This window comes from Drosophila hydei, unplaced genomic scaffold (assembly GCF_003285905.1).
Source record: "Drosophila hydei strain 15085-1641.00,03,60 unplaced genomic scaffold, DhydRS2 tig00000063-arrow-pilon, whole genome shotgun sequence".
NCBI classification, from domain to species: domain Eukaryota; kingdom Metazoa; phylum Arthropoda; class Insecta; order Diptera; family Drosophilidae; genus Drosophila; species Drosophila hydei.
In genome coordinates, this window is record NW_022045657.1 from 5,375,833 (window position 1) to 5,393,904 (window position 18,072).

An 18,072-nucleotide genomic window follows, 5' to 3' on the forward strand; every position below is an offset into this window, starting at 1 on the left:
AAAGTATTTGAAATATTTCGAAAAATTTTAAATTAAATTGATTTCTATCTATTTGTTAACTGGAAAAACAGCACTTTGAAATACGATATTCGAATATATCCGCCAATTCGATATGCTAGAAACGTGCCAAATTTAAAATTTCATTTTCTCAATGGATTTGAACGTGACGATTTAATAGCAGTTTATCTAATAATATTTTTTTTTAGATTATTTGAAAAAATAGCATATTTTGAGTACTCATTTCAAATTATTTTAAATTATTTGTCATTTGTTTTTATTTTCTTTTTATTAAAAATATTATATTTTATTTATTCTCTTTTATACTTATTTTTATTTTAAAAACATTATATTACACATGTTATACATTATTATAAAATACCATGAAATTTAATTTTTTTTTTTATTTTGTGAACTATTATTTTTCTTTATGCCCCAATTAGACTTAAGAGATTTTCTGCTTTCAATTGTTGTTGTGTGGTTCAATCGTCTGTTTCCTTCAGTTATCCTTAGTCGTTTACTTTGCGGCTGCAGCAACATCTGTTACTTAAATACATGTAATTAGAGTTATTTGTGCTCATTGGCCAAGGGATTATTTTTGCTGTAAATTTCCGATAAATTCTTTACCATGTTAAACGCTTCCTGCAATTAATTATGTAGTTGCTACCATATTAACAGTTGTATATACTAAAAATTGTATATTCATAATATATGAATTTGATAGAATTACTCTGTAAACTTGCTTTAACTGTCAAACAAACCATATATAGTTTACGTGATTGCCATACGATATTCGATAGACATGCTGCTTAATAGCGCAAAGACAATTTCTTTGCGTTCCCAAAAGACAGAGAGTGAGAGATGCAAAGCAAATGCAATTACGTTTTGTTTGACTTTGTTGTTTCACACTCGCACGCTCATACACATCGCTACAACACATACTACAACAATACACTGTTATCGCTTGCAATTGCAGCTGCAGGGCAATGCAAGAGAAACAACCACAATTGCAAGCAACGAACAGTGGTTCCATAAACTGAAATGCAATTCAAAATATTAAGTTTTGAAAATTATTACAAGAAAGTATTAAAACATATTAAATATAGGTATATATAAGTTTCTATATAATTTTCCATAATTGTTTTTGTTTTAGTAAATGCATTTAAATATTCAACAATTATTATTATGCTGTAACTTTTTACTTAATTTTATCATATTTAATTATAATTATAAATCAAAAATATTTATCATATATGTATATACTGCTGCCAGTAGAATTTTAAATTTGTCAGCAGAGCTCGAACAATGTTTCACTGTGCATTATTCTCTCCGTATTGTGCGGGCGTTTTGTGCTCACTCTCTCGCTCATTCGTGCTCTCCGAGGTCTGTGTGAGACACTGTGTCGCTGTTTCAAGCTGAGCCGGTTTTTCAGTTACTTTCTGACTTTGTTGAACGAACGTTGTGCGAGCGGAGCAACGAATAAAACGGCGTAAGCGCCAATAAATGGCGCGCGTTTGTGTGTTTTTGCGTTTCGAATAATAACAAACATTATACATAATAATTTACAAATTTCAATAATAATCAAACGAATATGCATGCTAAATAGCAACAACAACACCAACAACAGTGAGTGAGTGTGTGTAAAAGTGTTAAAGTGCAATAAATAAAAGTGCATTGCAAACAACAACAACAAATAAGAAGAATAGAAAAAGGCAAATCAAACAAAACGTCAAAATGACGCGCGAAGAAGAGGAAGAAGTGCGCTTGTTACTGTCGCGTCACCAGGAGCGCATTATGCTCGATCTGGGCAGCACCGATCTAATAGCGGTGCTCGTCAAAAACTCTGTTCTCAGCCAGTCTGAGGAGGACCTGCTGCTGAAGACCGCCACCGAACCGGGCAGCGCGCCATCGAGCGTGGGTGCCTTGACGAAGCGCAAGCTCAGCGCTGTCGCCAGCAGTAGCAGCGGCAGTGGCAGCGGCGGCAGCGCCAGCGTCAGTGGCGTAGGCGGCGATTATAGCTCCAGCTTGGCTGGCTCCTCACGCAGCGCCAGTGTCAATGGCGATCATGCCCAGAGTGACAACCGCTCACTAACGCCATCTGTCGGTGGTGGCGGCGCAGCTCCCGAAGCCCTCAACGATGCGGAAATTGTGCGCGTGCAATGCGCCAATCTCATCGAAATTATTGCCAAAAGCGGCTTCGAGAAGTTCAAACAGTTCTGCTATGCCATCGAATGCGAGTGTCCGCAGCTGATTGAGGATTTAATTAACGATCGTCTTAAAAGTGGTAAGTGACTAAATTTCTAATATCCACATCCCACGCCCCACAGCCCCTCCGTTGACTTCTCCATGGCCCAAAACGTGGAACCTGTTCGGCAAACGCGTTGGCTGCTTCGCCAATCGTGATATTATTGCCTCTGAATTATGCACGTAATTCCGCTCGATCGATTCTGAAAATTTCTCGTCTCGGCTAATTGGTATTTGCGTTTTTTCGCTTCATACGGAATGCTGAATTGTAGGCGTGGCCCCGTTACGTGGGCGTGCTGTTAATAATTGATAATATCTACGATTATACGACTTTTTCGCTTTGGTTCTATGCTAATTTTGTTTATGAAGTGAGACAGGTGACACTAGAAAGCCTTCTATAGAGATCGTAGCTACCTGACTTTTAATGCTTTTTTAATCCATCATAAATTCGTAGCTTAAAAAGTCAGCATAAAATACGAAAGATTTTAATCGTTATTTTTTACTTTTCTTTAAATACATTTTTTTTACATAGAACTTTTTGAAAATCTGACGAATTAAAATAAGTTTTATTCTTTTGATTTATTTGAATATTTATCTAGTTTCTTTTAAATACAAAAAGTACAAAAGTAAAAATTTAAGATAAACTTCTCTTATTACATATATTAGTATATGAAACAAAAATGTTGTTAAAGATACTTCAGAAACTGAAATTCTTATAGAAATTCTAGAAAACAATTATGAATCCGTTTGTTTGTTTTCGGATAGTTAAACAAAAAAAATCTGCTTTTTTGTATGATAAACCGTTTTCCTTGAACGGAATGATAAAAAAACAGAGAACGTGACGCCTAGTGATAACAGACACGTTAAGATTAGTCATAAAACAAAGGGGAATAGAAATTTATAAGCGAAGTCTGTGAAGCATTACAGAAAAATGAATTTTCTTTCTATTATCTGTCTTAATAAGTTTTTCCGAGTTCCAAATTTTCTGGTAATACGTATTTTCGTTGCTATATTGGAGTCTAAGAACATATTATTTTGTGGTTAAGCACAATGAAGTTAACTTAATAATTTAATTAGCTAAAATAATTTTACAAAACTTCTAGCTAATCAGATCGCTTGTAAGCTGATACCGAGCCTTTCGAGGTAGTTCATAGATTATAGTTCTCTTCTCCACAACGTTTTCGTGTTGATCAAAAATTTGCACAGCTGTTAAACGGAAACATCGACGCGCTGATTCATTGATTCATTGACCCACAACCGAGTTTAGTTGAGACAAGGGAACGAAACGATTCCAGACCTCAATACAACATGTTCGGTTCGCATGTAAATTTCTCTTAAGAATTGTAAATTATGCCAACGTTGGCAGGGAACAGTGAAGTGAAGAACAAGGGAAGAGATGGCAGGGACCACGGAATAAAACAAAATTGAGACTGAATCGCGCAGCTAGAATAACAAAAACAACCTCATGTTAGTAGCCAGGCAAAATATAAACTATTGTTCCTTTTCTCTCTCTGCCTTTGTTGTTGTTGTTGTAGCTGTGCATGTGTATTTCCCTAATGAAAAAGCTGTTAGCTCGTACAGAAAAAAAAAAAAAAAAAACCAAAACAAAAATAATCAGACTACATACTACACGATACGTGTTCAAGAAAAAAGAAGTAAAAAAAAAAGAAATAAACCAAACAAGATCAAAAACGAACTGAGACTGTTGCAGGATAAAATGCTAGACGTGCAGATACCCTATACTTGATATTAGAGTAAATGGTTGAATAGTATTTTAATGATCTATATGGAGGTTACATATATAGATATTATTTAAGTTTAATTATATATAAAAATACATTCTCACACAAAAGTGTTTAGAAGATAATAATTTATAATTTACTTTTCCTTCTCCTAATCTGCACTACTTGCAAAACTATCTATATATACCCTAACTTTATCCCATTTTCTGTGTACTGAGTATTAAAAGTGGCAACATAACGACAAAAACAACAAAAGTTTCTGCTAAAGCCCATGGTCAATATATTGTACATAAGGCACTCGATCACGTTTTACGATTCTGGCCACGATTACAAGAAACGCGTTACGCGTGGTCCCAATGTCCATGGAGCCAACGTCAGTATGAATGTATATGTGTGAGTGAGTCTACGTTTGTACAACTGCCACAGGGTTCGTTTTTTTTTTTTTCGTTTTTCATCTATGTACATGTTTACGCTACACGTCTGACTCTGCCTGCTGGCCATTCATCATTATGATCAGCCGCCTAGCTTCATAATCATAATACTTGTGCCTGGGAGTTGTGTGCGAGCGGGGTTGACGTTTCGCTTTTCCTTCTCTTCTTCTGTTTGCTAATTTCTCGTACGTGCTCTTCTTGTTTGCTATTGCGCTGTGTCGTTGCTGCTGCTGCTGTTGCTGCTGCTTCTTATTTTGCCTCTACTTTAGGTTCTTTAGCTCTTTGCCACTGCCGCTCCCTCAGGTAGAAAGATGATGCAGAGCCAGTTCCCTGTTCGTAAATTACAATTATTTACAGCGCGTAATGCTTACCTGAGCGTTCTCTCTTCCTCTTTACGCTCTTATGCTCTCGCTGCTCGTTTCATCTGTCGGCGCTCCCTTTTGGCACTGTCTTTTGCATTTGATAATTTATGCAGCATAATCTGCTCGATGACGTTTATCGTTTGCCATTTCCCCCGCTCTCACTCTGTATTCTTCCCCTTCCTCTTCCTCCCTCTCTCTATCTATCACTATCTTCTGCTGCTGCTGTGTTGTATTCGCCCCGCCGCTTAGTCGATTCGCTTAACGTTTCCCCTGCTTTCTGTGCCGCTCTTATCGTTCTTGTACGTTGCTTCTTGTGTGTGCGTGTATCTACTCTGAAATACGTTTCCTTTTATGTTTATTTGTTGATTTCTTTGATTTCGCTTTTTTATGTGTATTTATTCTACCTCCACTCAACTTCATTATGATGTTCACGTTCACCTTTTGCTTTCTGTTTTGCTGTTGCGCATGCGCATCCTGTTTTTATGGCCGCCTTCGTTTTGTATTGTTGATGTCGCAGTCCTACTTATTTGTGCCTGCTCCCGCTCTCGCTCTATCTCTCGCGAAGTAGGTTTTCATGACGCGTTTTATTTTGCTACGCTGTTAACTTGGATTTTCCGATCGACGTCTCTTTCGTTCCAGTTACAAACTCAGGATGTGTCTGGCGCCATTAAAGTATTGGCTTTATGCTCACTGGCCGGGCCAAATAGTAGGTCGTCGTGCCCGTCCACTTGCTAGTGGTTTTTATTGTTATTGTTTCTGCTCTTGTTGTTGCTGAACTTCATTCGACAGCTTGGCTTCAGCTGTTGCCTACTCCTCTTTCTCAGTAGTTTGCAACAAGGTTGATTGGCTTGTAAACACTCTACAAACGGGTTATGAACTTTTTTCTTCTGTTATTTATGGAAATGTGCTAAAATGTTGCTGATTGCTTTAGTTTAATGGGTCTGCTGCGATATGACAGTTTTTATAACCTGAATACATTGAAAATGGCAATTCAGGGTATATTGCTGTATGCATATATATATACATATATATATATATTCATGATTAGATTTGATCTGAGAAACTTTAAATTTTCCATGTATATGCTTGTATGTAAGTGTTTATCATATGGAAAATATTCGATAATTTTTCTTGTTTTTAAGCGTAACTTGAATTCCACAAAACCTGAAGAATTTTTTGGGGATTTTTCTGTGGTTTTGCTTACCACTTACCCCAAAATTGCTTACCCCAAATTGGAAAACGCCTTTTTAAATAAAAAGAATTAAGATTTGTTAGATAGATACATTTAAACGTCTTTTATATTATCTGAAAATTGCATTCAGGAAATGCATCTCAAAGTTATTTATAAATTTCTCATATATATATCTAAATATCTATATATATATATATATATAATTTCTTGTTGTTGCTTATTATGCATAAAAGAAACATAAACGATTGGAATATAATCTCTGCACAGGTATATCCTAGTCGGGCACTTCTGTCTAGATCATTCTGACTTGTTTTTTATGTCTTATCCATTTACAACAGAATTGGTTGAAGCTGTTGTGTTTCCAGATAAGAGGAGCACAGTAAAAATGCTAATCATTTATCTGTCACATAAAGATATTATTCTATAAAAGGAGTAATAATATTGATTTAAACTCCAGCTGCTTCTGGGTGGTAAGTGGATCATTTTCATATAAATAGACCAGTCGCCTGATTACGACTTAACTTCATTAGGGCCAGTCTTGGCAAGATCTTTATTAATTTCGGTAGCCGTCAAAGCTAAAGCCTTATTCCCTCTTCCTTTGACATGAATTGTGGGCATTAACTTTAACTTTCAACTTGCAACTTCCAACTTGCAACGACGGATGATCGCGTAAGCCGCTTACCCACACAACTGTCACGCCATTGGCGTTTCCCTTGCGTTCTCCCATTTAACTTGTTTGCGTCTCTTTTACCGATTGCTCGTTTCTACGCTCTTTCGTTACAACAAATCCCCCGAAAGGTGTGACTCATGCAAAGTAACAACGATTCGGTTCTGTAGTCGATCGGCTGGGCTCGTTCCCCCAGTGCAGACTCACTGCTCACTTGATCCCAGACTGGCGTCTGTTCCAAGCAACAACTGTTCTGTGGTTGTTTTTGTTATACCCTGTAACAAAAAGGGGTTGATTGGGTGTATATGTGGTAAATTTAAGATTAATGCATCTGACTGAAAATGTACATAACTTGATGAAAGATTAGACTTATGAAACTTAAAAATAATATATTGGTATATTAGCGAAAATATGGCTTGCCTTTTTCGGATAGAATCCACAAGTTAAAAGATCAATAATTTATTTATAATATATTAGAAAACAAAATTAGCTTGATAACATTTAGATTTGCTATTTAACAACTTCTTTATTATTTTTTTTATTGTTTATTGTATAAATGTACCATTTTAAACCCATTTTACATGCTATCCCTGTAACTATTTGCACTATTAAAATGCTTACATTTACTACAGGGTATCTAATGTCTCATCATATATGCATTAACAGCGGACTTTTTAAATTTGGTTTTTTATGCTGCCTGCTGCTGCTGCTGGTGCAGCTGATAAACTTGGCACAAGTCGTTAGCCTTTCGCCAGTTGGCTGATGTTGCAGACCCGTCAGATGCAGACTTGCAGCCGCTCTAACTGTTTCGGTTTCCACTGAATAACAGCAAAAGCAGCAGCAACAGCAACAACAACGAGAACAACAGCAATAACAACAGCAAATCCGTTGTATTTACTGCATTTTGACCTGCCTGAGGAGTGAGAGAGAGAGAGAGGCAGAGAGAGAGACAGAGGTAAAGGAAAGAGATAATGCAGAAAAAACTCATCTGCGCTCACCGCATGGCGTGTAAATGCAACCTCCTGACGACATGAAATGTTATCTGTGTTTTTTCATTTTTTTTTAGTTTTTTTACATGATTTTTCTGTTATTTTTACAAGTCATTAGCTTTAATTTACACACACACACGCACACGCACGCACAGCCGGTAAGCATTTCATTCATAGTTTCGATGACGGCGTTCTGCCTCATAAAGCGCAGCTGGCGGTGCATAAAGTTGCACTTAAAAAACTACTTCTACCTCTCCTTCTTCTTCTTTCCCCTATAACTTCTTCTACTTCATTGGTCAGATACTTGATTATTGATCGTTGGATTGATCGCTTTCCGTTACGTTTTAGGCATTATTATAATTCGCTTTCAAGCTTGGTGGCATCTCTTGATATCTCTCCCTCTCCGTCTCTCTCTTTCTCACTTGTTGAAAATGATGATTGATTGGTTTGATCAAAGACTGACCCCAAATATATTGTGTATATGTTGAGCAAATGTTTGATTTAACGCTTCATTATGTTGATGCATTAAAAGTAAATAAATTCTTCAAGAGTTTCCCATAGTATTCAGAATGCATTTCAGTTAGATAATTGCAGTTCGTGATCTCAAATATACTTGATAGTAAAACAACTCAATCCATTTCTTGTTTAATATGGTTTTTTCTTTCGTTTTATTACTTGTTTTGATTTGTATAGCTTTAGCTTTGTGAAATACGTTTTTTTCTGTTTGGGCGTTTAATAGATCTGGCCTTGGTTTTAATGATATATTCAAATGAATGTTAGCCGTAACCAAAGTTTGTTTCTGTTGCTAGTTTCAGCAATTGTTTTTTTTTTTTTGTGAGTTTCGATTTTCGCTACAGTTTTCGCCATTTGGTGGGCCGTTCAGTCATTATCATCTCAAGATCGGTGCTTCAAAAGCCCACCAACATGTCTATATTGTTTTTTTTGCGAAGGTAATTGAAGAAAAGAAAGTTTGCAACAAAAAGTTGTTACTGAAATTGCTAAAAGCGAGTAACATTGCGCTCATTGTCTAGGCCCGTCCAGGTTCGTCTTTTAATGCGTGCTTTACATGGTCAAACGTAGCTGCGCTTCAATGTTGGAAAATCGCCAAATAATGATCGCCCGGCCAAGGGGAAAGTGCATGTAATTTGAAAATAATTGGAGCGTTTTCAGCTGGAAAATGGAGCAACTTAAAATTCTTGCTATGAACCGAGTATTTTACGAGTTCAAATTGTGCTTATCAGATCTTCAGCTAAACAATATGTGAAAGCTATGTAAGACATGGTAAGCTTGATGGCTTAAACCAACTTTACTCTTGACTTAATTGTCAGAAGTTCATTCTGTACACCTAACCTTGTTAGCCACATTCCTCTTCTATACCATGTATACTGACCGAAATTAGCTGGACTTTCAAGTAGAATGTGAATAATTAACTATATGAATCTTATTTTTAAATTTAGAGAAAGACATAGAGAGAGAGCAAAAATGTTGAAACAATATCTTCTTCTACCTTATCCAAAAGTATAGAAAGCAGTAGAGGTGGCATTATGATTTACCTATCTACAAATAAAAATTTATAATGATTTTCTGATCTTAACTGTTAAACAAAGAATTGCATAAAATTTAAAATCTATGAAAACTGCTTTTTGCTTTGCCGAATCTCTCCTCCCTGAAGTCCCTCTCTCAGCAGTATTATTTTCTGCAATTTCTAAATATTTATTTAAAATATGTTTTCTAAACCTTATCTACAAACCAACTGACACATGTCACATTCAGTTATTGCTAAAACGGGGATTCACAATTAACAGTACGAATATTCAAGACAGATTGAACGTTTGTTTTTTTTATTATAAATCTTTCAAATCTTCAAAAGAATATTTTTTAAACAACATTTCGAATTATTTTAATATTCAACCTTCAAGCACTAAACAAATATTATCTGACAAAAAGCAATCAGGAAAAGCAAATAAAATGCTTTTAATAAGCAATTAAAATCTTTATTGAACGCCATAAAGTTCGAAAAATTCTATAAAATCGACCGCCCATGAAAGTAACGCGATCTCTCGTTATCAGAAATTTATTTACTTTTAATGAAATCAAAGCACAAATTAAACATGGCTTTTGCTGTTTGGGTTCGTTAGGCAAACAAAGGGCGCCAGCGGGCTAAGTTGTGATCACACACACACACGTACAGATATGTATATATATATATATATATAAATGTATGTAAATGTATATGTATACCCTCACTGTTTGTGTGTGTGGTCATTGATGTTTTATTGTTTTGATATCTAAGATGCTCTTTGACACGACAGCTGTTGCCTGAAGCTAGTTGTCATACATATTCGATGTTTGAAATTGTATTCGCATAGAGGCGCACAGTGGGGCAATGTCCTACATTTCGTGAAACATCTTTGACAGCTACAACACCAATAAACCGTTTTTTACTTTAGATGACTTTAATGGAAGAAACTAAAATCTCTTCGAGTTTGAAGAACATAAAAACATTAAATAAAATTAATTTTTTAGAAATGTTGACAATTCTAAAAATATTTAATTAAATAGTTAACTCCGTTGATGAAGCTAATCAAAATAGTAAATATTTTAAATTATATGGGGAAAATATAATGAATATTTTAATGATTTTTGGACTATATAATCTAAGCTTAAAATCAGTTTAAATATTAAACTAAATAACTGCCTAAGAAATTGCTAAAAAATTAATTTTATTACATCGTTGAATTAAGTTTTTAAATTTTAAATGATAACGACAAAAATTTTAAACATTTTCTGAGAATTTAATCTGAGAACTTGACTTAATTTTAGCTTCAACTTGACAGCCTACGCATCACAGTTTTAAGTGCCTTGCCATAAATCATATAAATTGAAATCAATATGAACTGAAAGCGAGTTCGATTGACTTTGTTCGCAGAGTACTTAATTTTGTGCAGGTAATCGAATCGGAGTATGTGATCTAAGCACATTTATCTTATTCAGATAGAAGGCGTCTCAACAACTAGGGCCATAAATTTCTTTAATATGCTACGATTTAAAATTTATAGAAAATTCAAATTGTTGCTATGAATATACGCGCCATCGGACAGATCATGAACACTTCATGTGGGACGGGATGCGGCAGAGGGCGCCAGTGTGCGCACAGCTTCCAGCAAATCGTGTGCTCCTGCTCTGCTCGCATGCGAACGAGCACACATATCCAGCACATGTGCGACGTGCACTGTTTATCTCAATCATCGACAGCAATTCCAGCATGTCCATGGCAATCAGCAGACCAATGGACACTGGACGCTAGCGAGTGAGCAGGATAGAGAGGGGAGAGTGGGCAGAGGGGCGTGGCTCGCACTCTCTCTTTCTGTGCCGTCTCCTCTGGTCTGGCTGCTGACTTTTAATGAAATTTCTTAATTGAAGCTGCTTCAGTTGCCCACCAGACGCCGGCCGGACGGTAAAAATATCCGCAGACATCTTTTATGCCTTTTTGTTCTGCCTGTTGTTGTAGTTGTTGTTGTAGTTGTTGTTGTTGTTGTTGTTGTTGCTGTTGCTTTTGATTTGATCTATATTAATCAAGATCAGGCTGGCGTCTTATGCCTGGAATGGCGAATTGCCATTGTAGAAAGCGAAACGCTTGTCGCTTGTCTCAGCTGTTGTTGATTAAATTACTCAGATTTTTGTGTTTTATTTAAAAAAAACACATTTTTTTGCACTGCGATTTATTTTGGTCATGAACTCAGCTTATGCAAATTTATGGCGACTTTTTATATTTAGCTGAGCAAAATCTTGTGAATAGACTTTATTAAGTGAATGAATAAATATTTATGACTTTTTTAAATGAATAATATGTTTAAAAATAAATCTGTATATATGTTGAAATTATAATAAATATAAATGAATAAGAATAAATTTGTAAATACTTATAAATGTTTAAATTTCATCTGCTTTCAGTATTTCTTATTGCTTTTCTGTACTTTTGCATTCATAAGAATTATTTGCTTGCTAGGAAGTTGCAAATTTTAATTTATCTATAAACTCAATTTACATAATTCTGTTACAATCATAAAGATAAGTGTAACTAAATCATACTTGAAGCTTTTAATGTATAAAAGTTTTATTAAATAATTTTCGAAAATATTTTATTGGTTTGGCAGAAACTTTTGACCAAAGCAAACATTATTGAATAGGTGTACTCTTCTTGTTGTCTTTATAGTATCTATAATTAATTTAATTATGTTTTTCTCCTGTATTTGAAACTCAAAAGTGTTCAGAGTCACGTCTTAAAGCTTAATTGAGATTTGATTTGTTGAGATATGGATGATCGTTTGTAAATCGAAACTGTACAGAATTATTCAATTTAAAACATAATAAATTTATTTAAATTTTTAAATAGCTTTATTTATAATTTAAACTGATATATAATATATAAATTTAAATCTAATATATCAAGCTATTATACAAGCAGTCATTTAAGCCATTAGCTAAGTGCTTTCCATAAAGGCAGACAAAGTATTCAACTGATGCGAGTTAAGATTTTTATACATAGCATAAAATATTTATATAATTTTATATAATATTTAAATAGATTTCAGTTTGTATACACAATTCATTTGCAGATTCTAAAATGTTGTTGATCTACATTTTACAAACTAAATTAGGCAACATGCTGTTGCCTGCTTTACACACGCCCTGAATCGCAACGCTTCGTTGCGTCAGTAACAATTATTCAATGTCTACGCATGTTACCTGTCTGTTACTGCGCACCTGTGCTGGCCACAAAGTTCAGCTAACAACAGCGCGTTGATTGGCTGCTATTAGGCTTTTATACGCACACATATATACATTGTATATATGCATATAAACTAGCTAAATATATATATATTGATATAAATTGAGTTCAATTCGAGTCGTGTTTGAAATCGAAAACTAAATACAATGGCAAATTAGATATCATATTGTCAGTGATAGGGGCAGAGGCGGAGACGGGGTCGGAGGCGTTGGCTCAGGCAGAGGCGTGGCGTTGGCGTCACATTAGACGAGGTCACAGCCAGCCTCTGGCTGCTGCTCTGCCTGTGGCTCTAGCTCAGCTCACAGATAGTCGACGGCTTCAGCAACCGTGAGATATTCAAAGACTCTGCACGCATTCACGCCCTGGCCTCGCAGGAGGTGGAGGAGGTGGTAACTTGGCTGCCCGTAACTTTTGCGGCTGTGCAAATATTTTCTTTGCACGTGCCGGCCAGCGGAAATGCACAAATACAAATACAAATACAAATACAGACGCTGGCAAACTTCCGCTCAGTCGCTCGATACAAAATGCATTTTGGGGCGGATGCCGCTGGCTGTGCAATTATTGATGCAATTTTATGCGAAAGCAGACAAGCTGTTGGCTAGACAGGGGGCAGGGGTTAGGGCACAGGGCGTTGCCGACATACCCTCAACTTTCGAATCCTGTGGGAAAGTGCAATTTCTCTTAGTTCACATAATCCCCGGCATATAAATAATAATCATAATAATTTATTTATTGCGTGTCGCCTGACGTCTGCAATTGATAATTTAATTTCGCGCAATTACTGTAAATTATTTTGTCTGCTGCCGACCGCTCAGTCAATTGTTATTGCCAATTGACCACAGCTGAGCCGTCTGCACAGTGCATTGAAGGCGAGAATTTATTGCCATTATCTGGCCACTTTACGTGCTGAACAGTGTAAAGTAAAGAGTAGAAAAAGGCGACATTTGATGACAATTGCTGGACAAATAGCCATTCACCTACAATTATTGCTTAATTTATGAATGCCACCAGTGAATAAACTTATTTAAATTAAGTTAATATGTTGAAAATTTACTAAAAAGAATTCCGTTGAAGCTAAATGATCTTTTAATATAATTTAAAATAAATATTATTAAATTTTAAATCAATTTGTTCATAAAAATTAATAATTAATTAATTAATTTTTGTAACAACAATTTTTTAATACTGAGCTATATATTTTTAATTTAATATTGATATATTGTTTATGTAGTTAAAATAAATATTATTTATATAAATTTTTATTTTTCATTTTTATGAAAGATATTTCACTTTTATTACATTTTATTTGATTTATTTTTCAAAAATTGATTACTTTTATTTTTTTATCAAAAATGATAAAACTTAGTAATATATATTTGTGCGCTTTAATATAATGTCACATATATATATATTGTGTATTTAAAACAAATTTTCATTTCTTGAAATATTTATTATTTATATCAATAAAATAATACTCCATTTAATTTGTAGTTGACTCTGAGGTAAAAACATTTTTTAAAATTAAATTAAAATAGTTTTCAGAACAAAAAGCTAATAAACTGTGAGTAAACTCGTTAAAATGATTGAATATGTATTACAAGCTGTTCATTAATTACAACAAATTTAAGATTTTATGGCACAATAAACTTAAAGCGTCCCATTATGTCCAGCTTACAACTTCCGCCCACTCGCAGTTTAGTAGCCATAAGTCAAGTGTTTCCTCTATAAAGCAGCCAACATCTGCTCAACCTACGACCCAAACGCCGCGGCGTCCCATGTCAATGGTCAATTTACAGGGCTCAGACTAATGCGAGTTACATTTTCACGCCTCCCACGTGAATATCAGTTATAAAAATATAAAAACATGAAAATTAACTCCACTTGAGGAGTCAGCGCTTTGCCTCTGTTTCCATATTTGTGTATGTGTAACTACTGGCCATATTTTCCAATGCTCGCATTGTGATTGGCAGTTGTAAAGAGGTTCATTAAGGCGCTAATAACCTGCTATGCAACTAGCTCCGAATTACTCGCCAAAACAGAAATGGAAATGCTCGCAGGAAACGCCCACGCCGGCCACAAGTCGAAGTTGAGTGCCGTGTGTGGTGGCTGGCCTAACGAGCCGCAACAAGCATTTACAATTATTTATTTTTCTGTAAGAATGCAAGCAATTAGCGTATAATAACACAGAGAACAAGCAAGCATGGTAGACTGCTAGATACCCTATAGCTTAACTTACAGAGTTCTTATATAGCTCTAGTTACTTGCCTTTGCATATACATCGACAAAGAGTAAAGGGTATATCAGTGCTCCAACTACACTTCAGATAATCGATGTCTAGCTGGGTATACTTTACATATGTGTATCACTATACTTAATGAAATAATTTATCAACTAAATGTAACGGCGCCGAGAGCTATAGAAATTTTTCTCTCTTAGCAAATGTTGCGTGAAATCACAGTACAAGAAAAGCAACAGCAGCAACAGCAACGGCAACCACAATAAATATAAGCTCAAGTGTTGCATAAATTAATAAATTTGTATTTTCAACAAGAGTCGGAGAGGTATATATAGCAATAGGGGAGCTACCCTCAGCTAAATTTGCATATCAGCGGGCGTGGAATTGGAAATAATGCAGTCAAAGCAAGAAGGAAACTGCTATAAATTACATGCATCGCCTTTTCATGGCTCAGTTGACTTGGAAAACACTCGCCAAACTATAAAATTGATGAGCTAGCAGGATGGGCGCGACAAGGGGCGCGCCCCTTCAAGAGGAAGAAGAAGATGAGCCAACACGATGCATAAAAGTGATCAAAATTGTTAATTTGCGTTTTCAACGATATAAATACATAATTCGTTGGAAAGTTTTTAGCTAAGGATCGGTGGATGGGGTTCGTTTAAGGGTTAGTTAAAGGATCAATAGTTGTTGTTTATAAAAAATATAATATTTTTTTATTATATTATATGAATATGAATTTTACTCTAAAGCAAATTATTTAAATAAGTTGTGTTAAAGAAAGTTTAATTAGTTTAAAATATATGCAGTTTAAATAAACTCAATTATTTTATACAATGGATGCGATTCAAGACAAGAGAATTCTAGTTGCGATCATAATAAAAAAATTTGCCTCATCTGTAAGTATTTATGAATTTATGCAAAATAAACAATAAAGAAGCTTATTTTGTAGGGTATTTAGTAGTCGACTCTTTGGCATACATTGAAAACCCTTAAATACTTCTTGTTAATTACAACTTTATTGTGCTTAGCCTACTAATATTTTGCTGCCTGACACTTATCACTTCTGCTGCAGAAGTTGGGCGATTCTTTGATGCCCTGCAACCTATGCAAATTACAATTAGCTTGGAGGTATGCCGCGCCGCCTTCTGATGTCATTGCTGTCGGGAGACTGCGAGCAACAGATGTTCCAGTGATTGGGCGTCATCTTTGCTTGGCTGTGGGGCACGGCTTGTCGGGCTCATCAGCTAGCTGGACGGACAGGCAGCAGTCGGTGGGGCAGCTACTTGACTGCCACCTTCCGCTGTGCTGTGTGGCACCTTCGTTTAACATAATTTGTGGCTGCCAGTCATGTTTTTACGACACCCGCTCCAAATGGCAGTCACTGTGACTTGAACCAAGCGAGTGGTCAACACGACGATCCTCAGAGTTAGCCTCGGCCTTAGGCTCAGCTTCAATGTCCAGCTTCTGCGTCTGCTGTTGTATGTATCTAGATATTAATGTGAGTCCAATCAAACATATGTCAAATGTTGTTGTTGCTGTTGCGCCTTTTGTTGCCTTTGTTGCTGATGCTGTTACTCTGATGTTGCCTGTCGCCGCTGTCTGTGTTGACTGTGGCTGCCTGCATAATCATGGCTTCAATTCACTTTCGCTGCGTCATGTAAATGCACTCACCGACCACGCGGCTGCCCAAACCAACACACACACACACATACATCATATATATGTACATGTGTCTAGAAACGTAGATTTGTGTATTTAAACAACGTCAGCTGGTTGAGGCTGGAGCAGTCAGTGGCCATTTGCATGTCCCCATATGGGCGCACGTTGTTTGCCAGCACCGTCGTGTGGGCGGCTCTCGCCAATTTAGCCAAAAGCAGTCGAAAGAGACAGCAGACACACAAGCAAACACATATACTAAGTCACATGGGCGCAGGCCAACGCCAAAAGTCAAAACATTCGAACAGCCATTCATCCATTCTAGCATCGACATCGTTTGCGTTGTCATCGTGGACATACACATGTAGTTTGGCACCCACACTCGCTTTGCATATTCGATATCGATGGCGATGTGGATGTGGATGTGGATGTGGATGCCGAAAGAGTCAGGCAACAAGCTGCACTCAGCGTTAGCGGCAGGTCAGCACGTTTTTTGCGTGGTTTGATTTAGTGCGCACAGTGGTTTGAGTATCCATGAAAGTTATATAATGCGACAAATTTAATATTTAAATGAGCACAAGAAAATTGAGTTATCATTGGCAAACAATTTGTAGTTTGTAAATGCTGCAGTTGATTAACATATTCCATTTTTGATCACTTAGATCTATGCTCAAATTGATTGTGACAGAAAGACGAATCTATTTATCGTTGCTATATGATTGCTTGAAGGCTGAAGGCATTTAGCATTTAAAGAAACAAATGAAGTTTGCTTACATATGTACATATATATATATATATATATATATATCTGTATTATAAATTTCGATTCGAAATTCTATCTAGACTTCACTATTAATACTCCATTTTTTGCAGGCCTTATTATATGTAAGTTACTCCTAAATTTAAAGTATTTAATATCTTTAAAAGCAAGAATCTGAGTCATATATTTATAATAAATTGTATCGATATCAATAGAATCTAAAAAATCGATTGTTGTCGATTCTCTTGTATGCTGAGCCCATATTGCTTAGTCCTTGTCAATACTGAACAGCTGCTTAATTAAATCTTAATTGATGCCAAAACAAGTTAATATATATTTTGTTAAAAATATTTATTTTTGAAATATAATTAAAAACAAATTTCCAAATTGCCAGAAAGCCATAAATTGAGTTTTTAGTCAATCTTTAAATATTTCATTTTTGGCTATGAAAATCTAATTTGGAAAATTGCATTTCAACAACCAAAAAGTAGCCAGTGAATCCGTTTAAACTGTTAAATTGAATAATTAAATTTAGAGCAATTTTGAGAGGCGCTCACGCCACTGTGCAGCCTGCGGCAGTAGACATATTAAAACTCAATATTTTTTGCTACATTGAAGTGGACTGACGGAAATTCAGTTATTAAAAGTTGAGCAAAAATGATAGATAGGTTCGAAAAGTCAATTTGCAGCAAGTGGAAGCACAGAAATGGCGCTTAAATGGATGCTGCATCTCTGAGCTTTGCACGACTGCTGCTTTAAGATACATTCTCTTCGGCAGCTGACAGGCCACAAATTAAGCGCTATCACAATGGGAACTGGCAGCTTTCAGGTTGCTGCAACAGCAGCCGAAAATGGCTGAGAGAAAACGGAAAAGGAAATGTGCTAACGCCTGCACCTTTTGCCGCCCTCGTAACAAAACATTTTGTTTAGTTGGCATTTGTGCCAGGTCCTGGTAGCTTGCTAACGTCCTGCTGCTGGCTTGGGCGGTAACAAGTTGAAGCTTC

The 18,072-nt window shown here is 35.9% G+C and overlaps 1 protein-coding gene across 6 annotated transcripts in view; it reads left to right on the forward strand.

The window, feature by feature from the left end:
* The first annotated feature begins 1,690 nt into the window (after positions 1–1,690).
* Positions 1,691–18,072, forward strand: part of LOC111601416 (tight junction protein ZO-1) — a 103,611-nt gene continuing 87,229 nt past the window's right edge. For all 6 annotated transcript variants that reach the window (XM_023317979.2, XM_023317981.2, XM_023317987.2 and 3 more), the window contains exon 1: positions 1,691–2,281. In XM_023317979.2, the coding sequence (XP_023173747.2) occupies positions 1,732–2,281 (550 nt within the window). In that variant the 5' untranslated portion in view covers positions 1,691–1,731. The remainder of the gene's footprint in view (positions 2,282–18,072) is intronic.